General features: G+C 41.1%; 1 protein-coding gene across 1 annotated transcript; it reads right to left on the reverse strand.

The window, feature by feature from the left end:
* Window positions 1-26,035, reverse strand: SLC26A3 (solute carrier family 26 member 3). The gene is made up of 20 exons (XM_006185310.2): window positions 25,707-26,035; window positions 24,968-25,107; window positions 23,358-23,468; window positions 22,931-23,106; window positions 21,524-21,688; window positions 19,742-19,894; window positions 19,205-19,287; window positions 15,732-15,879; window positions 15,510-15,623; window positions 15,317-15,394; window positions 11,900-11,995; window positions 10,424-10,530; window positions 9,223-9,292; window positions 9,034-9,126; window positions 7,527-7,622; window positions 6,986-7,216; window positions 5,218-5,272; window positions 2,344-2,486; window positions 2,150-2,215; window positions 1-414 (listed from the first exon to the last, which is right to left on the reverse strand). Exons 1-20 carry the CDS (start codon window positions 25,835-25,837, stop codon window positions 391-393), a joined length of 2,280 nt encoding a protein of 759 aa, XP_006185372.1. The 5' UTR covers window positions 25,838-26,035; the 3' UTR covers window positions 1-390.
* Between the last annotated feature and the right edge of the window lie 441 nt (window positions 26,036-26,476).

The raw sequence follows: 26,476 nt of genomic DNA on the forward strand, positions 1-26,476 counted from the left end.
CTGTACAACTGATTTTTAATGAAGGGATATATATTAGTAGGAGCTGTATAAATTACAAGATTCAAAACAGTGGTGCAAATACACTGCAAAACATGCACGAAGGTAGTGACTTGGATAGAAATCTGTTAATGCTATAAATATACATGTAAACAAAATAATTTTCTTCCTTTGATAAATCTACAAGGTATAAAATCAAGAGTATTTCACATTATTTTATACTAGATATGTGAAAAATATACCATGCTAGAACAATCTCGTTCCAAAGTTTGAAACATAATTTCTGTCAAGTAAAAATATTCTTCATACAATGTATGAATTTATCAGTAACTTTCTGGGTATAAAGTTGTTCTTTATGTGACAGATGAGGATTCCTTCTGAATTATATTTTGATTAGAATTTTGTTTCCATTGGTACCTGGAAGAAGACAGAAAATTCTTATTTTAAAAGACTTGTTAAAAAAAAAGAGACTTGTTAAGTTCTGTCCCTTTTAATAATCCTATCCTGTATTTAAAAAGCATATATGTGGTCAATCTGATTAAAATTAGGAGCTAGAATTTACCAGAGTCATCAGCATGCTTTTTTTTTTGTCTTGAATTTTAATGATCAAATACCTCCCATGGCTTCTACTTGGTTAACATTAGACTCATGTGATACCATGTTGTACTAGAAATGCATCTTTCAGAGGCCTAATTTAACTCAATCAAAATAACAATATAATGTGTTGTAGTAATGTACTTTGGTGGCCAATCCATGACTACTGGTTTATCTTCCTCTAAGCAACACAAAGAACTAGTGTTAAATGTTCCTTTTTTCTAACATAGGGAAACAGGTACAGGATGGGACTGGCCACAGTCTGTTCCACAGTTGGTTCTAAAGCTTTGATCAGACATCAGACTTAAATTCTGTTCCTATACTTTATCCTTTAAAACTTGGTGACAATTTTAAATCCAACTACTGGGCAGAGGATGTCCGGCAAGGCTCTCTTTCAAAGGGGCCTCTGGCAAGGCACTAGATGTGGGTTCTTCCAGAACCCAGCCCTGGGAAACAGAATCATGGTGTTCTTCAAAGCTCTCCATCCTTATGTCTCTCTAACTTTCTGGAATGGCTTTTTCATCTAACCTTTTCCTATCTGATAAAACTCTTAATCATCCAGGGTTATCGTAGGCTATCCATTTCTAAATTTCTAATCTAAATTCCTTTTTGCCATTCTTCCTAGACCTTTCTTCAAATAAGAGAAATATCGCCAGCCACCTCCCGTACTTGAAGACAATTATTAGATTCTTTCTCAGGACCCTCGCTTCCATTAGTCTTTCAGCAAAGGATAGCGCCTGTAGAATAGGGTGTGCAGAGCACAGGTCTTGGCATCAGACAGCTCTTGCTTCAAATCCTGTTGCTGTCACTTTGCTGTGCAACCTTAAGCAAATTAGTTAGGCTGTCTGAGCCCTTCCTAATCTTCTCATTTGTGAAATGAAGATATCTTCTTTGCATTTTGTTGTAGGGATTGAGATCATGAATATAATTCACCTACCATATGCTTGGCTTACAGCAGATACCCATTTTGATTTGTAGTTCTGCTTTTCCCAAACTAGAGAGAGTCCCTTAAAGTACTGACTATTCTAGAAAGGAAGGTTCTAGAACGAGATGGCCCTATCCAGTTAAATGAGGGTTTGGCAACTCTCTCTAGTAAGGAAGTAAAGGAACCTAACTTTCAGTGCTGGGCTAGGCACTGTGCTTGGGGCTTTGCGTGCTTCTGGGAGTCAGGAAGTGTGCATTGGCTTCTCTGCTCCATCACAAATTCATATGTAAATGGCAAAAGTGATTCCTTCCCTGCCTTGTGAATTATTACAAGACCAGAATAAGATCCTGGTTGTAAATACTTTGAAGACATAAAGTGTTCTCTCTCTCTATGCCCAATATTGCATTAATAGAGATCTAGTATCTCTTTTTCCCATCCTTTCTTGAACTGGTCTGAGTTTATCTTCCCACAAAGTCCTTTAGAGATTGGCATTGCTTCAGCTTTCTAAGGATGAGACACAGAGGTTCAAACACGTGCTGGGCTTTCTGCAGAATGCTGGAAGAGTGGAAGAGGCTTCGCTACTTTTTTTTGTTGTGATGTTTATATAAAGATGAACGTGTTGAAGAATCTCACCTGGCATTCCCGATTACGTAATCCTCCATTTGTACTTAAGGCGAAATCATATGCTGCTGCTTTTTCCTGAGAAAACCAGAATGGAATTATGGATTAGGAATATTTTTTTTCCAATGTTGAAAAAGAAAGGGAAATTTAAGAAGCCCAGATACGAATGGGTTATACAAATGTGAAAGTCACCAAAAAGCTGGTACCTGACTGGGATTAAACTTGGAAGTACTGTAATCTTTCTTCGTCAAAATGTGCAAAACAGCATCATGGATTGTTAAGAAAAATATTGAGTCCGTGACTTCATCATCAAAAAATTTACACCGTGCAAGCTTCTCAATGAAGTCATCTGAAGAGAGGAAAGAAAGAGTAAGAGTTAGGAGGAAGTCATCGTCTGGCCACAGGTTTCTCCTTAAGGCTGGGGATTTGAACTTCCATTTGCAAATGTGCATTTCATTGGTGTTTGTTTAGGTATTTGGGGGTTGCAATGGTACAATACCAGTGTACCATTAATTAGTGCACTGTTTTCTGGAACTAAAGGACACCGTTCTAATAAGATTGCACAATTAATGCCTTAATGTAAAAAGAAAGAAGGAAAATGTTCCAATGAGAAAAACTTTTAGTAGTTCCTAGAAGAAAATCAATCCACTTTTCTTTAGGCAGGAGCCTTGTGAGTTAATCTCCCCACGTAATGACTAGAGCATCAAACGTGGCTTATTACTAAAAATTGGGATTCTGCCAAAATAGAAAGCATGCTCATAGACCAGTGATGTGCCTATGGTTCTGGATTGCTGGACCTATTATTATTTATCACTTACTGTAGTCCATTTTCCCAAAGCGGCTGGGTTCCATCAGGAAACATTGTCCTTGGTACCCTGCATTACCTCTGCAGTCATCCTTGAGGACTCCTATTCTTGTAGGCACTAACCAGCACTTGTTTGCACAGATCACTCAACCACATATTACCTCATGTCTACTATATACAAAACTCTGGCTGGGTAATTTGAAGAATCAAAAGATAAATTAGACATGCATCTTGCCCTCGAGGCAGATAGAGCGCTTATATACTATCTTAATGAAAGGAAAGTGTATAGAATAATAAAGGCAATTAGCAATCTGATATTTTTCTTTAATGTTTTCTTAGTTCTTAAAATAATGCCCATGCACATAGCGGGTCCTCACATTTTTGTTGAATGAATAAGAGAGGTACAGATCATATGCTATGGAAATTCAGAGAAAGAAGGATAAAGACTGCTTCCTCTTGGTCGGACTCTGGGAAGATTTGATGAAGCAGATATCATTTAAAAGAATGCTTGGAGGTTGAAGAACGATGGAGGAACAGAGGTCCGAAAGCCTGGAGGTGGGAAAGTGTTCACCGGCAAGCTTTCAACATGGCTAGACCTAGCAGTGACTGAGGGAGACAGGATGGCCTTGCGGTTGCCAGAGCCCAGCATGGAGGCGAGTGATGCGCAGTGGGAAGGAAGGTGGTGATCTTTAGTTAAGGACTGAGAGGGACATCAGGCAGCAGAGGTAGTAGGAAGGCACACTTTCAAAAGATCTAGGACTTTGGAGAAGGAGTAAATTGTTTCATAGATGAAAGGGTTACTGAGATCAAGAGAATATTTTAATTGTAAAGAAGCATTGAAATCAGAATATATCTGTAGGTATTAAGGAGTTAGTAGAGAATAAAAATTAAAGATGCCAAAAAAATTTCACGCCTTCCTCAGAACCTGTGTGCTTGTCGCCCCCTCTCCCTAAAACGTGTTCCCCCAAGACACTGTCAAGGTTGATTCCCACACGCCACTCCAGTCTCTGCTCAAATGTCACATTACTGGACATCCTCTATCATCTGTCTAAAAGAGCACCATCCCTGCTGCTCTGCCTCTGAACCCTGCTCTTTGCTTTATAGCACTTATTACCTGAAATATCTCTGATTTGTTTATTATCTGGCTTTCCTAATAGATTATAAGCTTCATGAGAAAGATTAATAGGATGAGTCAAAAAATGGGATGGCAGAACATTCTAGAGATAAACAAGGACACTGGTTAGTTCTTCCAGAAGACCTAGATAAGAAATGATAAGGGACTGGATCAAGGTTGTAGAAATGGAGAGGAAGAGACTGATTCAACAGAAAATATTGATGGTGACTCACTGACTCTGGAGGGATGGGGAGAAGGAGAAATTAAAGATGGCCCCAAGGTTTCTACTTTGGTTGGGTGGGTATGTGGCAGTGCAGTGACTGAGATAGGAGAGGAGAAGGAGTCGTTTGGGGAGGGAGGGTAATATATTTGGCTTTGAATATGTGTATCTTGGGTGCTGGGGCAGGGTGGGGGACATGGAGACAGTTGGATACATGGGTCTGCAGCTCAGAAAAATGGCCTGGGCTGGAGGAGTGGTTTGGGGATTCATTATCATGGTGATATACGTGCAGTCCTCAGCATGTAGGAGATTGACTGGGGAGAGTCAGGTGCAGGGAATTCGAGCTACAGGGTTTAGGGCTGAAGCTTGGGGAAGACTGACAGTCAAGGAGAGGGGAGGAGCCAATGTCAGACCCTGCAGCACTCTGACTGTGGTGGGAGGGGACTCAGAAGAATGGTCTTGCAGAAGTCAGGGAGGCAGAGGCTAAAGAAAGGGTCAGATGCTAAAGTAAGCACCATGAGAATGAGGCTGGGAGGGCGGGAGTTGATCTCCACGACCGGACATCGCTGATGACCTTGGCAAGGGCAACCTCATTGGTGACGTGGAGCAGAAACCAGGTCAACATGGGCCGATGAATCAAGGGAGGCAAGGAAGAGACAAAACAAGCCTACTTTCCCAGGAAGATTAGAGTTTTAAAAATGGTTACATGTGCACTTTTTTGCTGCCTGTTATACTAGGATACACATTGTAAAGTTAACTGAATTATGTATGGACACAACTAAAATGTAAAGATGTTATTTCTGTAGAGACTTCTGTTGGAAATCTACAAATTAGATTCCTTCTTGATAATCATAAAAATACCTGTTCTTTGGAGAGGCTTAGAGTGAGTGCTAGCAGTGAGCCTGAAGGAACTGTCAGAACAGAAAAATAAAACAGCTTACCGTCGGTTCCAACGATATACACATCCACCTGGATCCTGATAAATTCTTGCAAAATCTGTTAAAAATAAAGTAGATCCTCCTTAGGGAACAATTTCACTCGTCAGAAACGTCAAGAAAACTATCGTAATTTTGCATAATGGGTGATATGTTGCTTTCAGAGCCTTTTACATTTTGAAAAGAGGTAATAGTACAGAGACGCTAAAGTTAATCACAAGACTCTGGGACAGAAAGAAGGAAAGAAATCCAAACAAAAGAGCTCTCCTCTTCCCTAGGAAGTTAGAAACGATTGTTCTCAAGGGATGTCTGATGGGAAAATGTTCTGCCTCAACCCAAAAGATGGACTCTGATTTAATTGTAAGACAGTTTCTTCTACGGGATGATCTTGACTAGAGCTTTCAATCTACATAAAAGTAAAAAAACTCCAGGACCGACATGTTGTTCATTACTCCTGTCCACGGCGACTGGATGTACCTAGCACCAAGGGATCCTTATCCACTTTCTTGGTCCCTAGGCTCAGAACAAGTGCCAGGAGGGGCATGAGTAAGGTCATATAAGGTAAGAAAAGTAGCTTGTACTGTTGATCAACTTAGATAATCATTAACATCACTGTTATCATCAATAAACACGTTTAGAACCTCCTCTGGGGACTGAATTAAGAATTAGGGCCTTAAGAAAACATAAGGCAGAACCCTTATCCTTTGTGCCATACTGCTGGGATCAAAAAATAAATTTTACGTGTGTGTGTGTAATTTCTCTTCCAAAGCTAAAACAGACACAAAAACAAAGAAAGAAAAGAAGTAGTAAGCAGGCTTGAAAAGTTATGTGATGTTAAGGTTGTTTTTTTTTTTTTTTAAAGACAACTTTGAAGGAAATGAAATCAATCCTCTTTTCTAATTTTAAATTCAGTTAACCTGTACTTAATAGAGCCTATCTTAGCTTGGTTCTTATGTAGGCAGATTTCTGTAAAAAAACAAACAAACAAAAAACAAGCAAAAGAAAGGGACGTGGAATTTCTTAAATTTTCTTTACATTCATCTCTGCATTTCTCTTAGAAACTGATGTATTTTAGAAATGCTGATAAAACTGGTGAGAAAACAGCCTGCAACCTGATTGTTACAGTTCTGTTTTTAAATCACATGTGACATTTACTCCCTCATTTATCTACTTTAAAAAAAAAAGTATGGGAGGAGGGTATAGCTCAATGGAAGAGTGTGTGCTTAGCAGGCATGAAGTCCTGGGTTCAATCCCCAGTACCTCTATTTAAAAAACAAACAAACAAATAAATAAACCAAATTACCGCCTCCTCCCCAAATAAACAAACAAACAAAAAATAGACAGATTGTTATATAGCCAAGTGAAATTTCATCAGCTTATGACAGATGAAGATAAAAACAACAGGATCCACTCTTCCACTTTTGCCCAAGGCCTTTCCACATCTCTGTTTCTGGAAAATTTAGATACAAGGCCTGCAAGGATCCGAAAGCCCCGCAGAACTGGAATTTGATAGGGGTGTGAGCATAGTTGTCTACTAGCAGGTCCAGCATACATCAGATATGTAGGTTTGGTTGCCTTCAAAATTATCTGCAGTCTCATGGGAAATGCACTTTTAAAGAGTTTCCTGAACACGCCCCACCTGGAAATTTTCTAAGATTAAAACTGATTTCTACTTAAGTTGCACTATCTAAAGGAGCATCCTTCCACACACACAATTTTTTTTTTTTAACTTTCGCCACTGATTGTATGTTTCCATCAAGAAAGAAGAAATTACCGTTTTCAGACCCCTCATTGAAGAAACGTCAAGAAATGACACTGCTGAGAAATCCAGAATGAGGCTGTGCAGGTTGATCTGAGGGACCACGATGTTGACAGGAAGGTCCGCGTTCCAGTCTATCTGGAAGGGCAGGTCTGTGGTATTGATTGGCTGATCCAGCTCTTCTGTCTTATCGTCCAGCTCGTCATCGGAATCTTTGAAGTCATCGAGAGTACTTACAAATCCTTTCTGCAAGGGAGGGTAACAATACGTGTGAGAACTCTGACCAGGAAAAACACTGTGTATGTCAAGGGTAAGCAGTGAACTTCCAAAGCACAGATTCAAAGCTGGGTCCAGCGATGGGACTGTAAACTCTTTCATTTGGAGAGTAACAATTCTAAGGAGTCCCTCAAAGCTGACATTTAAAAATAAGACACTAATTGATACATGAGGTACCTTGTTTATTCAGCATTTCATTTAAAGGAATGAAACCAACGTCTTGAAGCACGTTTCCCTAAGCTTTTAGCTCTAACGCACAGGATGTAGGCAAGAGGCTTACCGAGGTCACTTGCAGCAGGCCCTTCTTCTGCAGTTTTCGGATTTTCTTCAAAGCTTTGTTGCGCTTGCGTAGAACTCGAAGTGGACTAAAGCCAACCTGAAAAACCCGTTGCTGTGTTACAAGAGTCCTGAATATTCTGCTACTTAACATAGCACAATTTTAGTTCATAGCATCATTCTCCCGAAATAGCATAATTAAGTGGGATGGCTTGAGAGACCGGGGCACAGAAAGATATTTGTAGCAAAATTTTAAAAGTGGCCCAAACAAACATCATCATTGAGAGCATATGGTCTGTGCAGCCTGGATGCAGTCATCAACATTCAAAAACCTCTGTACCATCCAGGTTTTGTCTATAAATCACCCACAAATGGGTCTAAATCTTGTCTGAATCTGTTTGCGTTTTCGGTCCACACAACCCCTTAGGGAATTTTCTTTCCCTTCTATTTGTTGAATCCAAGTGGTGTCTAATTAGTACCCTGCTTCTACAGAATTTTTGGTCTATTAAAATGTATGAGTATATTTTATGGTATCTACTACTATATGCTCCAGTTTTATAACTTTAGGATTAGGTTTGTAGGTAGCCTGCTTTTTTCCCTTTTCAAAGCAAATGTGTTCTTTTTGTGGCAGCAGTTAGCTCCAGAGTAATAAGTAAGGAGGCTCAAACTATGTAGTAAAAAAATCCTTGACCAAAAAATTGTAGTGAGATGGAAAGACACTAGATTAAGTGAAAAGGTCAGTGTCTAAAGCATATATACAAGATCATCCCATTTTTGCATAAATAATAAAAAGTTGGAAAAAAAAAGTTAGGTAGAAAAATACGTGATGCATAGCAGATGAATAAGAATAGTTGGGGCTTAAGGCAGAAACCTTATGCAGAGTAGACCAGAAGGCTTTTTCAAGACTAAATGCTATTAAAGAAATACATGTGTAAATAAATAAACTTAATTATCTTCCCCCCCTGGAAAAAGACCGAAAAAACAAAGAGAGCTGAGCGTTTGTTTCTAAACCTTAAAGACTGCTTCTGTGTTATCTTCTCTCCAGTCCACCTGGGACACTAGCTGTTATTTAGAGTTAAATATTCATTTATGTTATATTTATTCATTTCACTTAGATAATAAATATTCATTTGCTATCCTGAATCTCTTCAATGATGCAGTCAAATATTAAAGACACTCTTGTTGTCTCTGAAGTTGATTCCCAAAGAAAATCTGTAGAAAATCTCTGAAATCCAGCAGCCCAAAGTCTTGGGGTTAAGTCTTTTTACTCTACAGCAGAATTTAATAAAAAGTGTGTCTATATTGGACCGCATCGGAAGAGTCTCATTACCCAACATGTTAAGGGACCCCTTATAAGGTAGTTTCACCTGCCCTGGGACACATGAAGCAAAAACACTAATACAACCCAGTCTCAAATGTGTGACATCAATGACCCTCCCGTTACAGCACAAGCATTTCATTCCTAGACATTCAGCGGAACTTTTAAAAATATTAATAACCCCAAGCCTTACAGCATCGATAAGTTTCTGCTTAAAGAAACCAATGTTGGCAAAGTAAATAGGAGATGGACATCTGAAAATCTTCACGCCTTCTGGTTCATACATCTGTAAGGCAGAGAAATCGTGTTAGGTGGTGCCTACTGGATTCATATTACTACCATTTAGCAAATCAAAGTTAAAAAAAAAAAGAGTCTTCCTTACTTCCAAGTAGTCTTTTCTATTCTTATAGATGTTGCTTCTTCCAACGTTAGCCAGTGTGCTGCATTTGGGACTGCGGGGAAAATCAACACCAAGAAATCATCCATGCGTCTTTGTTAGGCTTATAAGGCTAACATTGCTACTTTCCTAGGATCCCAAAATCGGCTCACTTTTCCAGATTTGAAAGGTTGGGGAATCATCACACCATCATGCCCCAGAGGGCAAACACCTTATTTGACTAATCCTCCCACAGTTCCTGGAACAGCACCTCCCATCCACCTGGTTGTAAAATCCAGTCTACAAAGCACTCCCATGTGCGGTGGCCTTTTTGATTTTGAGTATCACAGTTATTCGGTGAAATACGGCAGATACAATCACCTCGCTGTATGGATGAGGACATGAAGAAGTGTCACGATTTGCCTACGACCACCCAGTTTGTCTTTGCGTTTGAGGGGCCCCCAAGAAATGAGTGAAAATGTAAGTGAAGAAAAGAGCGTGGGAACATCTCAATGTAAACGTATTCCATCGGTCCAGGACCAGCTTTGACTATGGTAACACCCAATCCACAGATGCCCAAAAAGCTTCATTTCTCTGTCTTGCCACATAGTCCAGCACAGGCCGAGTGGCCACTTGGTGGTGACATTATATGGCAGAGATTTAAGAATCCAAAAGATGTTTGGACTGGGTGTCTGTTAAGAGTCAAGAATTCTAAGTGGCTTTTGTGGCATTTTAGGAGGACAGGGGCCTCTGAGAAGTTCTCTAATCCGGCTCCACGATTCTCAGTGGGCGTACAATCTAACAACCCGCCGGGGGAACCACTCTGCACTAGATACGGAGAACCTTACAGGCTTCTCAGGAATGCTTTCCTGTGTTTAACAAGTCTGAGGCAAAGACATTAAACCTGATCAGGACAGAATGACTTCCTGTGTAAAGTTGGGCAGACAGACTCAGAGATTTATGATTTCTTTGAATTGGTGTCAAAGCAGGGAGCCGACCAGCAGCTGGTGGGACCTTGACTCATGTGCTAGGGCTGGGCCATTCTTTCACCATCAGGCCTTGGGGTGAGGAAGAACACACTGGCCAATCTTGATAGACGTGCATTCCTGGCAACTAAACTACTTTCCCCTTAACCAGTGGCAAGCTTTTCTCCTCTGACACTGGAGGGTCAAAGCCTGCGAGGGTGCAGAGGACAGTGAGCACTTACAACTGGGTCCTGAAAACGATGGTCAGGAGCTGAAACGCCACACTAGCCGCCAGGCCTAAACCCAGTCCCAGGACAACGGCCAAGATGAAGGTCATGACCCAGATCAGCTGTCAAAAGAAGGCAACGTGCACGTTACAGTTTACTCTGATTCAGTACAGTGTCTCTGTTCTAGAGCTATGGGAAGGCATGAACTTCTAGGGCCCAATACAGAGTCCTGCCTCCAGCGGTCATTTCCCCTGGCTCAGGTTCTGAGTCGCATGAAAGCACAAAGCAAATCTTTAAGAAAAATTCAAAAGAGAGTGTATCCATCTCTAATCCCATCCCTGAACCACTTAAGGAAATGACTGAGTCTGTCACAGCTAGAATTCCGGAACCAGCCTCTGTTATAAGTGAAGTGAGCCAGAAAGAGAAAGAAAAATACCATATGATATCGCTTATATGTGGAATCTAAAAAAAAAGACACAAATGAACTTATTTGCAAAACAGAAACAGACTCACAGACACAGAAAACAAACATGATTACCGGGGGGAAAGAGGGTAGGAAGGGATAAATTGGGAGTTTGAGATTTGCAGATACTAACTGCTATATATAAAATAAACAGCAAGGTCCTACTGTACAGCACAGGGAACTATATTCAATACCTTGTAGTAAAACCTATAATGAAAAAGAATATAAAAAGGACTGTATGTATGGATGGATGACTGAAACATTATGCCGTACACCAGAAATCGACACAACATTGTAAACTGACTATATTTCAAAAAAAAAAAAAAAAAAAAAGATCAGCCAATTAATTGGCAGAGTCTGTGCTCATCTCTTCCTTTTGGTCTGCAGATTTCATTAAAGGCTACTATCTCTATGGGATTTTTAGCATACCAATAAAAGTGTTAACATCCCCCACAATTATCCATGGGGAGAAAACTAAACCAAGGGTAGCTTATTACTTTATGCTTGTTTATTACCATAGGCTAAGTTTAACGAGTCTTTTTACACCACAGACTTTGACCCTGGTATAATTACGGACACGGCCTCTCATCTCAAGGCACTTGAGGGCAAGGGGAGCCTTTGTAGAGTATTTCCAAAAGGAATGTTCAGAATTTAAGTTCTTCACAGATACTCTGGAAACTAACATACGATGTAATGAAGAACAGAAGCAATGCATATCCTAAAATTCAGAGAGTTCCTGTGGCACGGGAGATGACTGCAAGAATTTTTAGAACAAATGGAAGAAGTTCTCTATCAGTGTTTCGTGGACCATTTCCTACTAGCAAGTGGCTCAACCTTTGACATTAAAATCCCAGAGAATGATCATTAGAGAATGCAGCTTAAAGGTAGCAAGTAAAACAAACTCGGGTTACCTGAACAGATGTATAAAAACAAAATTTCACTTCGTTCATGATATACGTATGCGTTCTACATCAGCATTAAAATGCTATTCCAATACCTCCCTTTCGGATACCATTGCCTCTACTTACGCAATCGTACTTATCCTTTCGCCACAATCTTCGTATCTCAGAAAACTGCATCAGCATTCCTTTCAAGTTCCCAAGTGCTAAAGCTGCCAGAACAGACTGTGAAAACACATAAACCGCAGATGTATTTTGAGATAATCAAGTAAACCATATAGAAGCAAAGGTGAAGGTTGCAGATAAGCGAGTCCTTTAAAGGGCCTCCAAGCCTATTGAAGGATATACCCTTTTCCGGTGTGCAATGCTGCGCAAGACAGCCCAGACCTGGGACTCTGGTCTGTCCCCAGGGATGAATTTGTTCCCGCCTCAGTGACAGTGACATGCCATTGAAGATCTGATAGCACTTACTAGCCTGTACCTTGGGACAGAGAAAGGCAGATCTGAAGATCTACGATTGAAATAAACTCTTCCCAATCAGAGATAGTCTAGTGTGTGTCTATTTGTCTATTTATTATAGATGAGGAGAGAAGGTTGCTCTATGCTTCAAAAAAAAAAATGGGGAGCTTTGAATCTTGGAATCAGAATTCAAACCTTCGATGATAATCAGCAGTTGTGCCACTGAGGAAGAGGAAGGGGAGGATCATGGAGGAATTAACAGAGATTTGAGGCCGGCTTTCTGGGACGGCATGAACTGCCTCTGCCTTGTTCCCGGCTAGGTCCCCAGAACCTGCAGGGGTAAATGCACGTGGGAGGGGCTTAATCATTATTCAGTGAATGAGTGGATCAGCTAGGGAGCAGAAGAGGCAGTAACTGCCCCTTTTGAGAAGCCTGATGGTGGGGAAAAAAAGAGCCTGATGTTGACAGCACTGAATAGGAGATTCACAAAGAGTGGTCTGGGTGACTCAGCTCTGCTACAGCAACACTTCAGCCCTCTGTTTCTTCTCATGCCAAAACGAGCTCATTTGTCTTGCAGGGAATTATGCTCATAAAGGTGAAAAATGCTGAATAGCCAAGGCTGCTCTCTTCCGTATTTGGGTTTTCATGCAGTGGAAGGAACAGGCCCCCCCAATCCCTGCCCCCGATTCAAGCACCTCCATTCTGAATGGACTAGAGAATTTGGATACTGACTACTTTCCCACCATAAAAAAAAAAAAAAAAGAAATATCCAAGAAAAAAAACAAACACGGTTTTTATTTTCCTATCTCAAAGACAGTTTGAATGATCCAGACATTTTTAATTTTCATAGGTTACGTTTATAAGGTAATGCCTAACCAGGTAATTTTACTCATGGTGAGAATAGAGGTCGTTGTTTAGAAGGCGAAATATGGTCTTAAGTGACTTTAAAAAGGAAATTGCACACAAATGCACACCAGTTAAAAAATGGTAGAAACTGAATAAAGGCTGTACTCTGCTTTAACAGTACTGTGCCGATCTCAGCGGACTGGTTTTGGTACTGTAGTTTAGGTATACAAGATGTCACCCCTGTGGTAGCTGTGGGAAAGGTTCCTAGGACCCTGTGCAGTATGCCTCTCGCTTTGGGGGACTTTAGTATAAAACAAGCCATGTGCCACCTGCAGAAGAGACATCTCATTTTTTCTTTCCGTTAGGCATTATTTCCCACTTGGTCAGTGTTCCATTGAAAACCAATTTGAAACACGAGCATTGAGAAGCCATAGACAGGAAAAGGGGGATCATTTTCCCAGGAACCTGGTATCCATACTGGAATTGACATAAAGGGTGAACTACAAATGAAACGCTTAGAACTCTGCCGTTGCTTAGTCCACACTCAAGAAACATTTGTTATTAGCTATCGTGAAGGGTTATTTTGCTCTCATATAATAAAAAGAGGCAGACCAGTTATTCAGATGAAACAAAGACAATGCAGACACAAGGGTCTAAGAAGAAATTGTCACATGGATCCTTTACAGTAGGGCCTTTGATTAACATCCTTGGGTGTGGCTTACTCGTGAGAGATGGGATTTTAAACGGCAATTTTTTTTTGTTTTTGTTTTTTGGTTTTTTTAGATTCTGGGTATACCTGGGGAGAAGCACACAGGACAGAATTCTCAATGTAGGGGGGTTATGTGTGCATTTATTTATTTTATTTGGGGGGGGCAGGTAATTAGGTTTTTATTAATTTATTTTAATGGAGGTACTGGGGATTGAACCCAGGACCTCACACATGCTAAGCACGTGCTCTACCCCTGAGCTATACTTCTCCCTGGGTTTATTTTTGAGATATACATTCTTCTAATTCCTTGGTGGTGACTTTTGGACTCTTTTTATGCCATCCCTTTGGAAATCAGTAGGTGAGCACATGAAGAGTGGGTCATTTTGGCACACAGCACTGTACACTGCTTGAAGACAGATTTGGCCAGATTTGGGATGACCAACCTGGGATTCCAGAAATTTGGGACAAAATCCAGGTTCCAGCTACCAACCAACAAGGAAAAAGGCCTAGATCACAACCACCGATTTTGGTGGGCTGGGTCTTATTCTGATGTCCTTTGTAGTCAGTAATAACATGTTTGTAGAACCAGAATAGCAACAACAGTGGCCATAGTCACAAAGGCTCTCCTCTAGGAAGGGTTCATCCTGTGTCACACCTGGGGCTGAATACTTGACATGTATTGCTTCATTTAATTTTGGCAACAACGCTGTAAAGTGGGTACTATTTCCCTCCCTAGTTTACAAATTGGGAACTCAAGGTTCAGAGAGGTTAAGCAACTTGCCTGAAATACACAGATACTAAGTGGCAGAGCCAGGATTAAAAGTAGGTCTCCAGGATTGGGCCAGGGCTCCAGGTACTACCTCCAGGTCATATGAACACCACAAAGAACAGCGTCTTGACCGTCACCTGGCTTCCTGGATGTGCTTTTCAGGGTCTGCTGTCATTTGGGTCATCTGGGTGCTGCAGCAGTGGACAGAGCCATTCAGCTAAACCTCAAAGATAACAGTTTGGGAGAGCTGGACAGAGGACCACGAGGGTGGAGGTGCAAGGTCAGTGTCCGGCTGTTGGCTCGCACCCAGCAATCTGACAGCTTTGGTCTTGGAGTCAAACCAAGCTCTGGGAGCCACCGGGCGTATTCCTAAGAACAGGCTGTGTGGCTGGTAGCACCATTCTCTGAATGAGACACAGGCCCTGATTGCCTTAACCTTTAAGAACATCTTCACTTCCATCAATTGGTATTGAAGCTACAGTGCCAGGATGTCTTTCTATCTGAACATTAATTATATTTGGGGCTACAAATCTGCACAGAGTAGATAAGGTAGCTGGACACCTGCATTCCTCACATTCATAAAATACTGCCAGGGGAAAAAAATGAATATTTTTGGCCCCTAGAGTATTGGCCAAGAGAGTACCTGAGAGTTTGTAGATCCCTCATTTCTCCTAGTTTAGTTTGTGCTCCCAGGATTTAAGAATCAGGGTCTTTGATTCATCACCCAAAGGAGAAAGCTGTTTCCAAGGGAGAGGAGCGCTACCTTTTGTAGAGGCTCCAGGAGAAATCCAATGGCTACGATGACAATCAGCACGATGATGGCGGAGATAAGGCCAGCGATCTGGGAAGAGGAGAGCACGCCTGTCACCAGCCCAGCTTCCCCCCTCCCTGCCCCGGGGCTCCGAATCCCCAGGGACCCCTGCCAGGATGGCCTTGCAGCCAACACCGCCCAGTACCTGGGTTTTGCCCCCTGTGCTCTCCTGAACCGCCGATCTGGAGAGGGCGGTACTCGCGGCAAATCCTCTGAATGATCCCCCAAATATGTTGCTGATGCCCAAGGCTATTAACTCCTGCCAGGAGAACAGGGGGGAGCGTTTTTTCAGGCGTGGCATCACTGATATTAAGTACACAGAATATTAAAGTGGCCCAAGTAGACCCAGTGCTGGTGGTACCCTCACCTGGTTGCCACTGATCGGATAATCACATTTGAGGGAGTAGACGCTGGCCACAGAAAAGGCCACTGCAAAGCCAACAATGGCAATGCTGAAGCAATCTCCGATGGCGTCTTGGAAAGTCTGCACGTCAGGTGTGATAGGGGGCTGAAATCTGAAATTGAAACTAAGTCAGAATGTTGCCCGCTTGCTTATAAACCTTCAAGCGGCACCCATTTGCTCTCAGAAAAAGTCCAAATTCCTTAGCAGGGCCGCAGTTACCCGCCTCCCCACCATCCAGCTCAATCACCACCATCTCCCAGAAGTTATGCTCCAACTCTACCAAGCTGTTTTTGTTTGTTTCTCATCATCCATTCTCTCACCTTGACAGCGTCTCATTCGCTGTTCCTTCTGCCTGAACCACTCCCCTCATCCCCATCCTTCCCCCCAGAAAGTCCTTTCTCACCCCTAAGGTCAAGGGTAGGTGAGATTTTCTGGGCTTCCCCAGTTCTTGGTGTCTCCCATCTTCATCCCTCCCTCTCTCCTCACCCAACTCTCCTCCCAGACCCAGAGCAGGGACTGGTTCACTATTCTATGATCCGGACCAAACACTCTTCACAGCATGTATCAGGTGGTCAGTAATTGTTGGGCAAATGAATGAATGAATGAATGCAAACTAGGCCACGTTTGCCTCACTTTGGAGTCTGACTGGCAAGAATTTCACACTGCTGAAAACTTTGGAATCTGTTATCTTACTGTAGGAAAGTAAGGCTGCCTGAATTTGATATAAGATTGTAAATCCAGTCCAATGATAGCGATAAACCTGATATGATTTTGCTAGGATAGCTACGTGACAGTGTACACTTTTTTTTGTACACTTTTATCAATATAAGCTTCACACAAAATGCCTCCGATCTTACTTGTATTGTTATGCTGGGTTGCAAAGCATCACCCACGATGCCTCCATTAGTTATCCGTGGATGAAGGCTCTCCGAGCAAACACAATTCTGAGACAAGGAAAGCAAGAAATTCTTCCCTGCGTTGATAACAATAAGCTTTTCATGGAAAATCCTTAACAAACATATGGGTGTTGGACTCTGCCCTGCACTCTGCAGACTTGCTAGAGCTGACCATGGCCCTGAGGGAGAGTGGCTTTCTATTTAAAGATGACATAGTGTCAGGGAAACATTCAACTCCCAGAGGCTACTTTTGGGCTTATGCCTCACTCAGTGTCTCCTCTGAACTGTCAGGACTTGGCTCTAGCCACCTCACACAAAGCACTGCATATTGTTTACAGTAATTTATGGCCAAGGAAATCTGGTTTCATTCAGTTCTTTTTTTATGATCAATACTAATTGTATTATAAAACTACTAATATCTCAAACTCAACATCACTTAACTAGAATGCTCAGTGCCTATAAATATCTGTTTCTGACCTAAAACTTACTGGAAGTGGGTTAACGCTTTCTTAATTGCTGTTCATGTTGTGAGAATATTTATGTGAATACATTTTTAGCTCTAATTTTGAAGAAGTACTATTATTTTGTATTCTGCAGCTATCATAAATCAGAAAGTTGTGGGGCTGGGTAGAGCTCAGTGGTAGAGTGCATGCTTAGTAGGCACGAGATCCTGGGCTCGATTCCCAGTACCTCCATTAAAAAAAAAGAAACAAATAAGAAAAAGAACAAATGAAAAAAAATCAGAAAGTTGGCTTGGAATATTATACATGTATATAAACCTATAATCAGCGATATAATTAAAATTTGCATTTTATACCAAATAACCAGAAGCCCAGGTGATGATTCTTCTGTTCCGGCCTCTAAACACCATAGACAGAGGGGCATGGTGGAGATTTACAGTCTGAAAACTTGATTCATTTCCTGGCTCTGCCACTTACCCTACCTGGAGCCAGTTTCCTCATCTGTAAAGTGATGATAATAAACTTGTTTCCCTGTCTTCACAATTTTTGTGGGAGGGAGGGTCACATAAAATACTGTGACAGCCAGGCACAGGAGCTCATCACACGTATTAACTCGCTTGATCCTTACGAGAATCCTATGTGATAACTGCTATTTTTAGCCCCATTTTTACAGCCAAAGACATTAAGGCACAGGGTTTAATTATTTGCCCAAGATCAGGAAGTGAGTCAGAAGTAAATCCCACCAGGGCACTCTGCCTCTAGGAAACCTGACTTTGCTTGCGGGGCTACCTGCCTCTCCATTATGCTCATAATGACCTATAAATGAGTTACCCTCCTCCCCACCTGCACACACTGTGGAGACACATCCACAGACATTTAAAATATATTTACTAAGTAATGTCTCTGAGATTGTAACCCAGGGATCTTAAGTTTATCCTTTATTTCCAAAACCCTTCTGACGAGATCCTTTAAAATTTTCTATCTGTCTGTCAAGTCTCCCAAGATGTTTAAATAAAGTGTAATCACTTGAAAGCTGCAGAGTAGAGAGAAACCCTAGAAACAGTCTTTTGGCTTCAGCCTAATTTCTACCTTTTAAATTAAAAGTGATGCTTGCCATATAATGGAAAAGAATCTAAAAAGAACTATGTATGTATATGTCTAACTGAATCACTTTGCTGTACACCTGAAATTAACATTATAAATCAATTACATGTCAATAAAAACTAAAATTCTGTAAATGTGATGTTTGTGATTCACTAAGTGTAACACATGAATATCTGATGGTAAAAATATTTTTTAAAAATATATATATTTGCTTTTAATAGAATGTAGCTATTTTTAAGTCAACAAGGCACTGCATAGAAATGCTGATGTCTGGAATTTTCAAATACTCCTTAAGCATGAAGAGGGAAGGAGGTCTTTTTTTTTTTTTAGATAGGAATATAACCTTCCCTTGGTAAATAAATTGGAAGAAATTGATGCTAAGTGGAATATGCTTTCAAATTCCACATACAGACTGGACCTCCCATCCTGCTGCAGAGGTAAGAGTTGCTCTGGCCTTGTTTTGAACTTGATCTTGAGAAAGGACAGAGTGTGCCCATCTGGACTGCTCAAGCCACGTGGGCCAGGTATTCCTTCATTGTCTCCTTTGAACTGTCGGCATTTGGCTCTAGCAACCTCACACAAAACACTGCATATTGTTTATAGTAATTTATGGCCAAGGAAATCTGGTTTCATTTGGTTCTTTTTTATGAAGAGAAGCAAGTTTAATTTGCCTAGTGTTTGGTTTTTTTTTTTAATTTGCCTACTATCTCCCTTCTACTTCTGTGTGAGTCCCTCCTCCTCTGGTGTGTGAGTTCTTCCACACAGAGAAACGTTCTGATCTTATAAACTGCAGACACTCGTGTCCTTGGTGGCTCCTTCCTACAAGAACAGTGAACCTTCCTCCTGGGTGCATCATAGATGCCAGATGCAGGGAGGGTTCTAAGACAGGGGAATGCATTTCAGCTTGGAGTCCTCCATCGCGAGTGCTTACTCTCTAATTAGCGCTTGGAGAGGCCATCATAAGGGACACACTTACCCTCTTTTCATCTCCCCAATCACGGCCACGTTAAACCTGTTCTTGAAGTCACAGCCGTAGGACACGCCTGCTGCGATCACCGTCTGCAAAGTTGCAAATTGCCCAGATTAGAAATAGGAGATGTAACGAAGAGACCTGCTTTGAAAAAACCGCTGTTGCCAAAAGCTACCCCTTGACCTATTAGATAAGAATCTCAAGCTCAGGTTTTGCTACTTTTTGAAGAGTCCCAAGGCAATTGCAATGCACCACCGGAGCTGGGAACCACAGCCCTGATTCCAGTGGCTGTATCACCGTGATTCTCACAGGTCCTGCTCTCCGCACTACCCTTGTCTTACGTGGAAAGAATAACCCCCAGATCATCGAAGGAAGCTATTAAATTCTGAATGAAGAGAAAACCATACTAAATATCATACCCAGAGACTGCAGAGGGGGGCTGGTCCCACTAAAACTTCCTGATCTACACATGGTGAAGGACTTCCGACATGAAAACACAGGACTAGCGTATTAATGAAAGAAAGTCTTAAGACGGTAAGTTACCACGATGAGTTCAATTGGGATGGGCACTGGAAGTTTGGCTTTGAAGCGCTGGTTTATTTCTTTAAACACAGATACAATCACTAGGATAATCAAGGATGTCACAAGGTCTGCAATGTTAGTCTTCTCTATTTGTGAGAATACGGAAATTAGTACCTAAAAGTATAAAAGCAAAAAACAACCAAATATTACATTAGTGTATAATTTGGACACAATACAATTACTTCCAAACAGATAAAAATAAACATAGAAGCAAAAGGACTGACAGACTGATAGTCATTCCCTGTTCAGCTCATGTTAACTGTGAGTGAGTCACTGCCGAGACCAGCATGGAGATACAAGAAAGGTGAGTTAGTAAAGCACCATCAACCACACTGATTCAGGGATGCTTCTGGCATTTTTGCTGAAAATCTCTTTTGGCTGGTATCTTGGATGCTTTTCACATTTTTGTAACTGGTCTCTTCTGCTCTTAGGTCTCTTTGCCATCATTTTTTATTTCACAATCAACACTACTGCTCTGTTCAGGGAATAACTTCTGATTTCTGATAGTTTTTCTTAGCATGTATCCCTTAATTGTTAGTCTTTTGTAGGGTTCAGACCCCTCTTATTTTTTTGTTGAATCTGTCACTTCTGGAAAATAGTTTCCTGGCTAACTGTGCACTGTATTCCTTATCTATGGGATCTGGAACGGCTCAAGCAGGTCCAAACTAGATCCTAAATTGCCCCCAGAAGACTCCACTTCTGGGATTGCTCTGGATGGGGGTGAGACAGTGCTGGTTCCAATCTGGAGCAAGTTCTATCTCAGACTCCCGAAGACTGTCTTGATAGAAGCGCCAACAAGCCCAAAGGTAGCAAAAGGAAGGAAATAACAAAGATCAGAGTGGAAAGAAAAGCAATAGAAACTAAAAAGACCATAGAAAAGATCAATGAAAGGAAAAGCTGGATTTTTGAAAAGATAAAAGACATAGACAAACCTTTAGCTAGAATCTCCCAGAAAAAAAAAGGCTGAGGATTTAAACATATAAAATCAGAAGCACTAAGAACACTGTTCTACAGTGCATCCTCTAGAGGAGAGAAAACACATATGTTCTATTTTGCATATTGGCCCACTGCCTTTTGCATAAAAGAGTCAGAAGAACTTGAGTTCTAAAAGACTAAGACCAGCTTTTCAGAAATAGGGATGCACTGCTACTCAATTAGCACGTTTCTTTCAAAACAAGATTTTAGGGACATTTTTAAAACTTGGGACAATGCTTTTAATAATGTGCATTGGCTTTTTTTCTTTTTAAACATTGAAAAGAAGTGATACTTAATTTCTGTTCTTCACAGTAGCTGTATGGCAGCTATGGGAGATTTTCAGTGTTGTTCTTTTTGCCACTAACTTGTGCTTAATGTGAATATATTTCACAACCCATCGATTTCTTGGAAGTTGTAGGTAAGCCCCGCCACAAGAGCATGAAAGCAAAGTCCTCCGGGAAACATGCTAGTAAATTTCACCTATTTCCGTATTTTTTTGTTGTTGGCAGGAGGTAATGTGGTTTGTTTGTTTATTTGTTTGTTTGTTTGTACTTGAAGTATAGTCAATTACTAAGTGTCAGTCTCTGGTGTACAGCACAATGCCCCAGTCATGCATATACATACATATCTTCCTTTTCATATTTTTATTTATTTTTTTAACGGAGGCACTGGGGATTGAACCCAGGACTTCCAAGTGTTCTAGGCATGCACTCTACCACTCAGCTCTGCCCTTCCTTCCAATATTTTTAAGCTGAGAAGAATACTTACTTTGAAGATGGAAAATGGATCAGTGTGCGCTGGGACTGTCAGCTGAAGAATAAATTTGAGCTGGGAAACCAGAACATGAATAGCTGCAGCTGTGGTGAAGCCACTGATCAGAGACTCGGATAGATATATCACCACGAATCCCAGCTGCAGAACCCCCATGAGCAACTGGAAAGAGAAGGTAAAGCCTTTGTGAGTGTAGATTCAGAGTACGCCTTGGCAAACTGAAGGACCAGCCACTGAAATGAGTCCAATACAGAGGTTCGCCCTGTACTCGTGTGCCTTGAAGAAGCCAGTGCCGCTGCCTCCTGGAACATCTCCCGTTCAGGGTCCTTCCCTCCCCCATCCCACCCGCCAAGGTGGAATGTTAGCTGGCGTTCAAATAGGACTGAAGTCTAGTGCACCCCCAAGAAGTCACAGGCTTCCTCTCTTCCCTCTTTTGAAGTTGCAGTATCTTTAGGACACTCATCCATAAACCTTTCTTATCTAGCATCAGCCCTCATAAATTTTCCCACGGAATTTTAAGTTACCCTTTTTAGCTGCTGTCAGCAGGCATGGATGAACATCCATTCAGATGCCCTCAAACAAGTCGCTCGACTTTCGTTAAGAAATAGGTAACTGCGTATGACAACAATAGTGCTCAGTTTTAACTGAGAGCAAGAGTGGTTCATTTCCCCCCAAAGCCTCGGGATTTTGCAAAAGTGAATGGATGGGTTCCTGGCCTGCCTCTCCACTTCTGTCCCCGGAATACAGCTGGAGCTGTGAATGTCCAAAGGCGCTGGGATCAGAAATGCACTGGGGAGAACTGACCCCGTCCTTGGTCAAGACGCTTGTCTTGGTTTGAATTGCCTTTTTTTTTTTTTTTAAGGAATGGTCTTAACCAACAATGTCATTAAGCATAAAAGTTGGCAAGGTCTTAAGGAGTCTGTGACATTTTTTCACTACCCAGCCATGGGGTCGGGGGTGCGGCTTGGGAGCGAGCTTCAGATCCCTCTATGACCCTTTTCCACGATCTCCAAATATTTGAGAGGGACAATTCAAAACACTAAGCCTTGATCCCTTCCAATGAGATTACAGTTAATGAGGAAATAGAAAGAAAAAATTTCTGAAGCTTCCAGTTTCTCTGTGGTTATGGTGAGTATTTTGCTGAAATCAGCATTTCACTTGTCACCACATGTGCCTCCCTGTTCTCATTCTTCCTCCTCTCTAGACGCACACTCACTCATCTTTGCCTTGTGGATCTGCCTCTCCACTTCTGGTTGTTAAACTATTTCTTATGGGCCACTGGAGGAGGCATACGAATTCATGGGAAGAGTTGAGAAGGGTGGCACAAAGGAGAAAAACCAGAAAGATGGGTACCAGTCAGGACAATTAGACTGGGGAGGGTAGGTTATGTGACAAAGTGCTCACCTGGATGATTCCAGAAAGAACTGTGATCGACGCAGCCACCAGCACCTTCTGCTCATCTAATAACGATGAATCATTACTCATGGAGCTATTAGAGACAATTGAATCCCCTGTCTCGTCTGTTGAGGTTAATCTCACAACTGCTGCTCCCACCATCATGCTCAGAACCGGAAATGGACCTAATAGAGAGAGGTTGAGTTACAGTCAGTAGATGACCTCCCAGCACAACTGTCTTTCAGCCATAATGTGGCGTATAAAGACTGTCGTCTCTAGTCCTGGCCTCCTTCCCCAAGCTCCAGTCCTAATTCTAACGAGAAACTATGACTCTTTTCCTGGATTAGGCATATTTTGGCACTGACACTACGTGTGGCTAATGGCATGCATAAAGAAAAAGTGGTGTGAGCATTAATTAGCCCAGTAATTCACTTACCCACAGATATGTGTCTAGATGTGCCCAAGAAAAAGTAGATGATGACAGGGAAGAAGGCTGCATACAATCCATAGCTTGGGGGAATATTGACCAGCAGAGCAAATGCTAAACCTGCAAATATACAAGCATCGATATCCTTATTGCATGCATGTGGATCACAGAAGTTTTCATTTGGTTCTTCAAGTATCTAAGATTGCACCTTAAAAATTACATTATTAACTCAAATGTATCAAAGATGTCAATGTAAGGGGGAAAACTATAAAACTCGTGGAAGAAAACCTGGGTGTAAGCCTTTGTGACATTGGATTAGGGAATGGTTTTTTGGAAACAATACCACCTATAGCATAAGCAACCGATTAAAAACAGATAAATTGGGCTCCATCAAAATGTAAAAATGTGTGCTTCAAAGGATAATATCAAAAAAGTGAAGTGACAACCCACAGAGAGGGAGAAATTATTTGCAAATCATTATCTTGGATAAGGGTCTAGTATCTAGAATATATAAGTAATCTTTGCAACTCAATAGTAAAAAGACAATGGCCTGATTTTAAAATATGCAAAATAGTAAAAGAGATATTTCTCCACTGATGTACAAGCAGCCACTAAGCTCACAGAAGGATGCTCAATATTGTTAGTAATTAGGGGAATGCAAGTCAAAACCACAATGAGATGCCATTCCAAACTCACTAGGATAGCTAAAATAACACAAGCAGACAATAGCAAGTGTTCACAAGGACGCTAGAGCAATTTAAACCTTCACCACTGCTAGTGGGTTACTATGTGACACAGAAATTACACTCCTCGGTACATACCCAAGAGAATTGAAACATATGTTGACAAAAAAACTTGTGTACAAGTGTTCAGTAATAGTATTATTCATAATAGCCACAGACCATCAACTGATGAATGGACAAACAAAATGTAGTCTATCTCTACCGCAGAATATAATTCATTCATGAATGGAGCACCCACATATCATGGATGAAACTTGCAAACATTATACTCAGTGAAAGAAACCAGACACAAAAGACCACATATTCTGAGATTCTGTTTACATGAAATGCCAAGAATAGGCCAATTCATTGAGACAGAAGTTTGTTGCCAACGGGGATGGGTGGAGGGTGGATTGGAAGTGACTGTTAATAGGCAAGAGATTTTGAGGGTGGTTGTGGTGAAAATGTCTTGGAATTACATAATGGTGATGGTTGCACAGCCTTGTGAGTATCCCCCCAAAATACCAACTTCTCACAGATGTAGAAAACAAACTTATGGTTACCAAAGGGGAAAGAGTGGGGGGAGGGACAAATTAGGAGTTTGGGATGAGCAGATACACACACTACTACACATAAAACAAAGAAACAAGGACCTACTGCATAGCACAGGGAACTATATTCAGTATCTTGTAATCACCTACAATGGAAAAGAATCTGAAAATGAATATATATACATATATACAGACATATATATGTAAAACTGAATCACTTTGCTGGGTATCTGAAACCAACACTGACACTGTAAATCAATTACACTACAATGTAAGAAAACACTGACTTTACACACTAAAAGATTGAATTTTATCATCTATGAATTACATCTCAAAAAAAAGTTACCTTGTAGTACAGCCACCAGCCCTGTGCTGATCCCAGAAACAATGTCACTGAGTAGCCATTCCCTTATGCGGTACGCTGGCAACCAAGATGCTACAGGGAACAAGGAGAGGGCAATTTTCTTGGCCTTTTGCGGGGAACAGCTGAAAGAAAACATTGAGAGCCACAGGTCAGTTAATGCACATCCAATTTTAAGTCTAGCACCCAACTGCAGATGGAAAAATTGGTGAAGATAATATACTCAAGTACTTTAACTTTCCCACTAACATTTACCTCCTTGCCATGTCAACTGCTCCCTGACCACCACAAAAGGATTTTTTTCTTAAGAAAAATGTTGCTTTTCTTTAGCTATAATAAACTAATTTGTCATCCTCAGCTTGTATTGTACCCCACTTCGGGTTTTTTTTTAACTGAAGTATAATCAGTTACACTGTGTCAACTTCTGCTCTATAGCACTTTGGTTGAGAAGTTTCCTGTGTCTTCATCTATTCGTCCTCTGATATGGAAAGATGGTATTGAGAGCCAAGATGGTGTTCATTTTAGAGAAATTTACCTTTTACCTTTCCAGCCCTGGCAGGGAGTAGGAGGTTTGGAGACCAAAGAGAAAAAGACTCCGGAGACTATGGGCAACAGCTAGAAAGGAGAGCTTGGAAGCTGAAAAACTGCAGAGAAAGTGCTTCATCTATTTCTAATGCCAGTCAGTACCGTAAAAAAAAAAACAAAACAAAAAAAAAAACCTTACCTGCAACACTGTTTGAGACAATCCAGAAATGTCTTATGATATCTCTGTTTCTTCTTATGTTCTTCCCCAAAAGCATTTGCAGAATACACTGGCCTGGACACGACGTACTGATTCCCAATGGGTTCGATCATTTTGCTTTCTCTGACGGCTGTGGTAAGTGGGAGACCTTTGGAACTATGTGGCAAACCCTTCTTGTCTTAAGCAGGTTAAAATGCCTGAAACCAAACAGAGCTTGCTTCTTAAATAACTCGGAGATAATGTGATGCAATTTACAGATGAGTGAGCTCTGAACTGAATGTTACCACCTTTTGAGATCAAAAGAGGCAGGATTAAGGGACCTAGATTGTGTTTTGCCACAGTGATACTGCTTTTTACTCCAACGAGCTGGACACGGCTCCGCTGGGTAAGTAAACAAGGGCTTGTATTTATTTATTTTTAAAACATTACTCAAAAGCAATAGGAACTGACTCAGTTTACTAACCAGTGAGTGCATTTTTTTTACCTGTAAAGTTGAGGTCTCATCAAGGAAAGAAAGAAATTTACTTAAAAAAAATTTTTTTTCAGCAATGTTTCCAAAGTGATGGCATTGGAGGACTGGGCCAGATTAAAGTCTATTCATTGCCCCCAACTCTAGGCAAGCCTGTTCCATTTTACCCATCAGACTTTTCATAATACCTTATAAAATGCTTTTAATTTGTGAAATTCCAGGATATTGCCCCTTTAAGTTATTTCTTATGCACCTCTGGGAATTAAAGTTTTGTAATTTATAG

This window comes from Camelus ferus, chromosome 7 (genome assembly GCF_009834535.1).
Source record: "Camelus ferus isolate YT-003-E chromosome 7, BCGSAC_Cfer_1.0, whole genome shotgun sequence".
NCBI lineage: Eukaryota > Metazoa > Chordata > Mammalia > Artiodactyla > Camelidae > Camelus > Camelus ferus.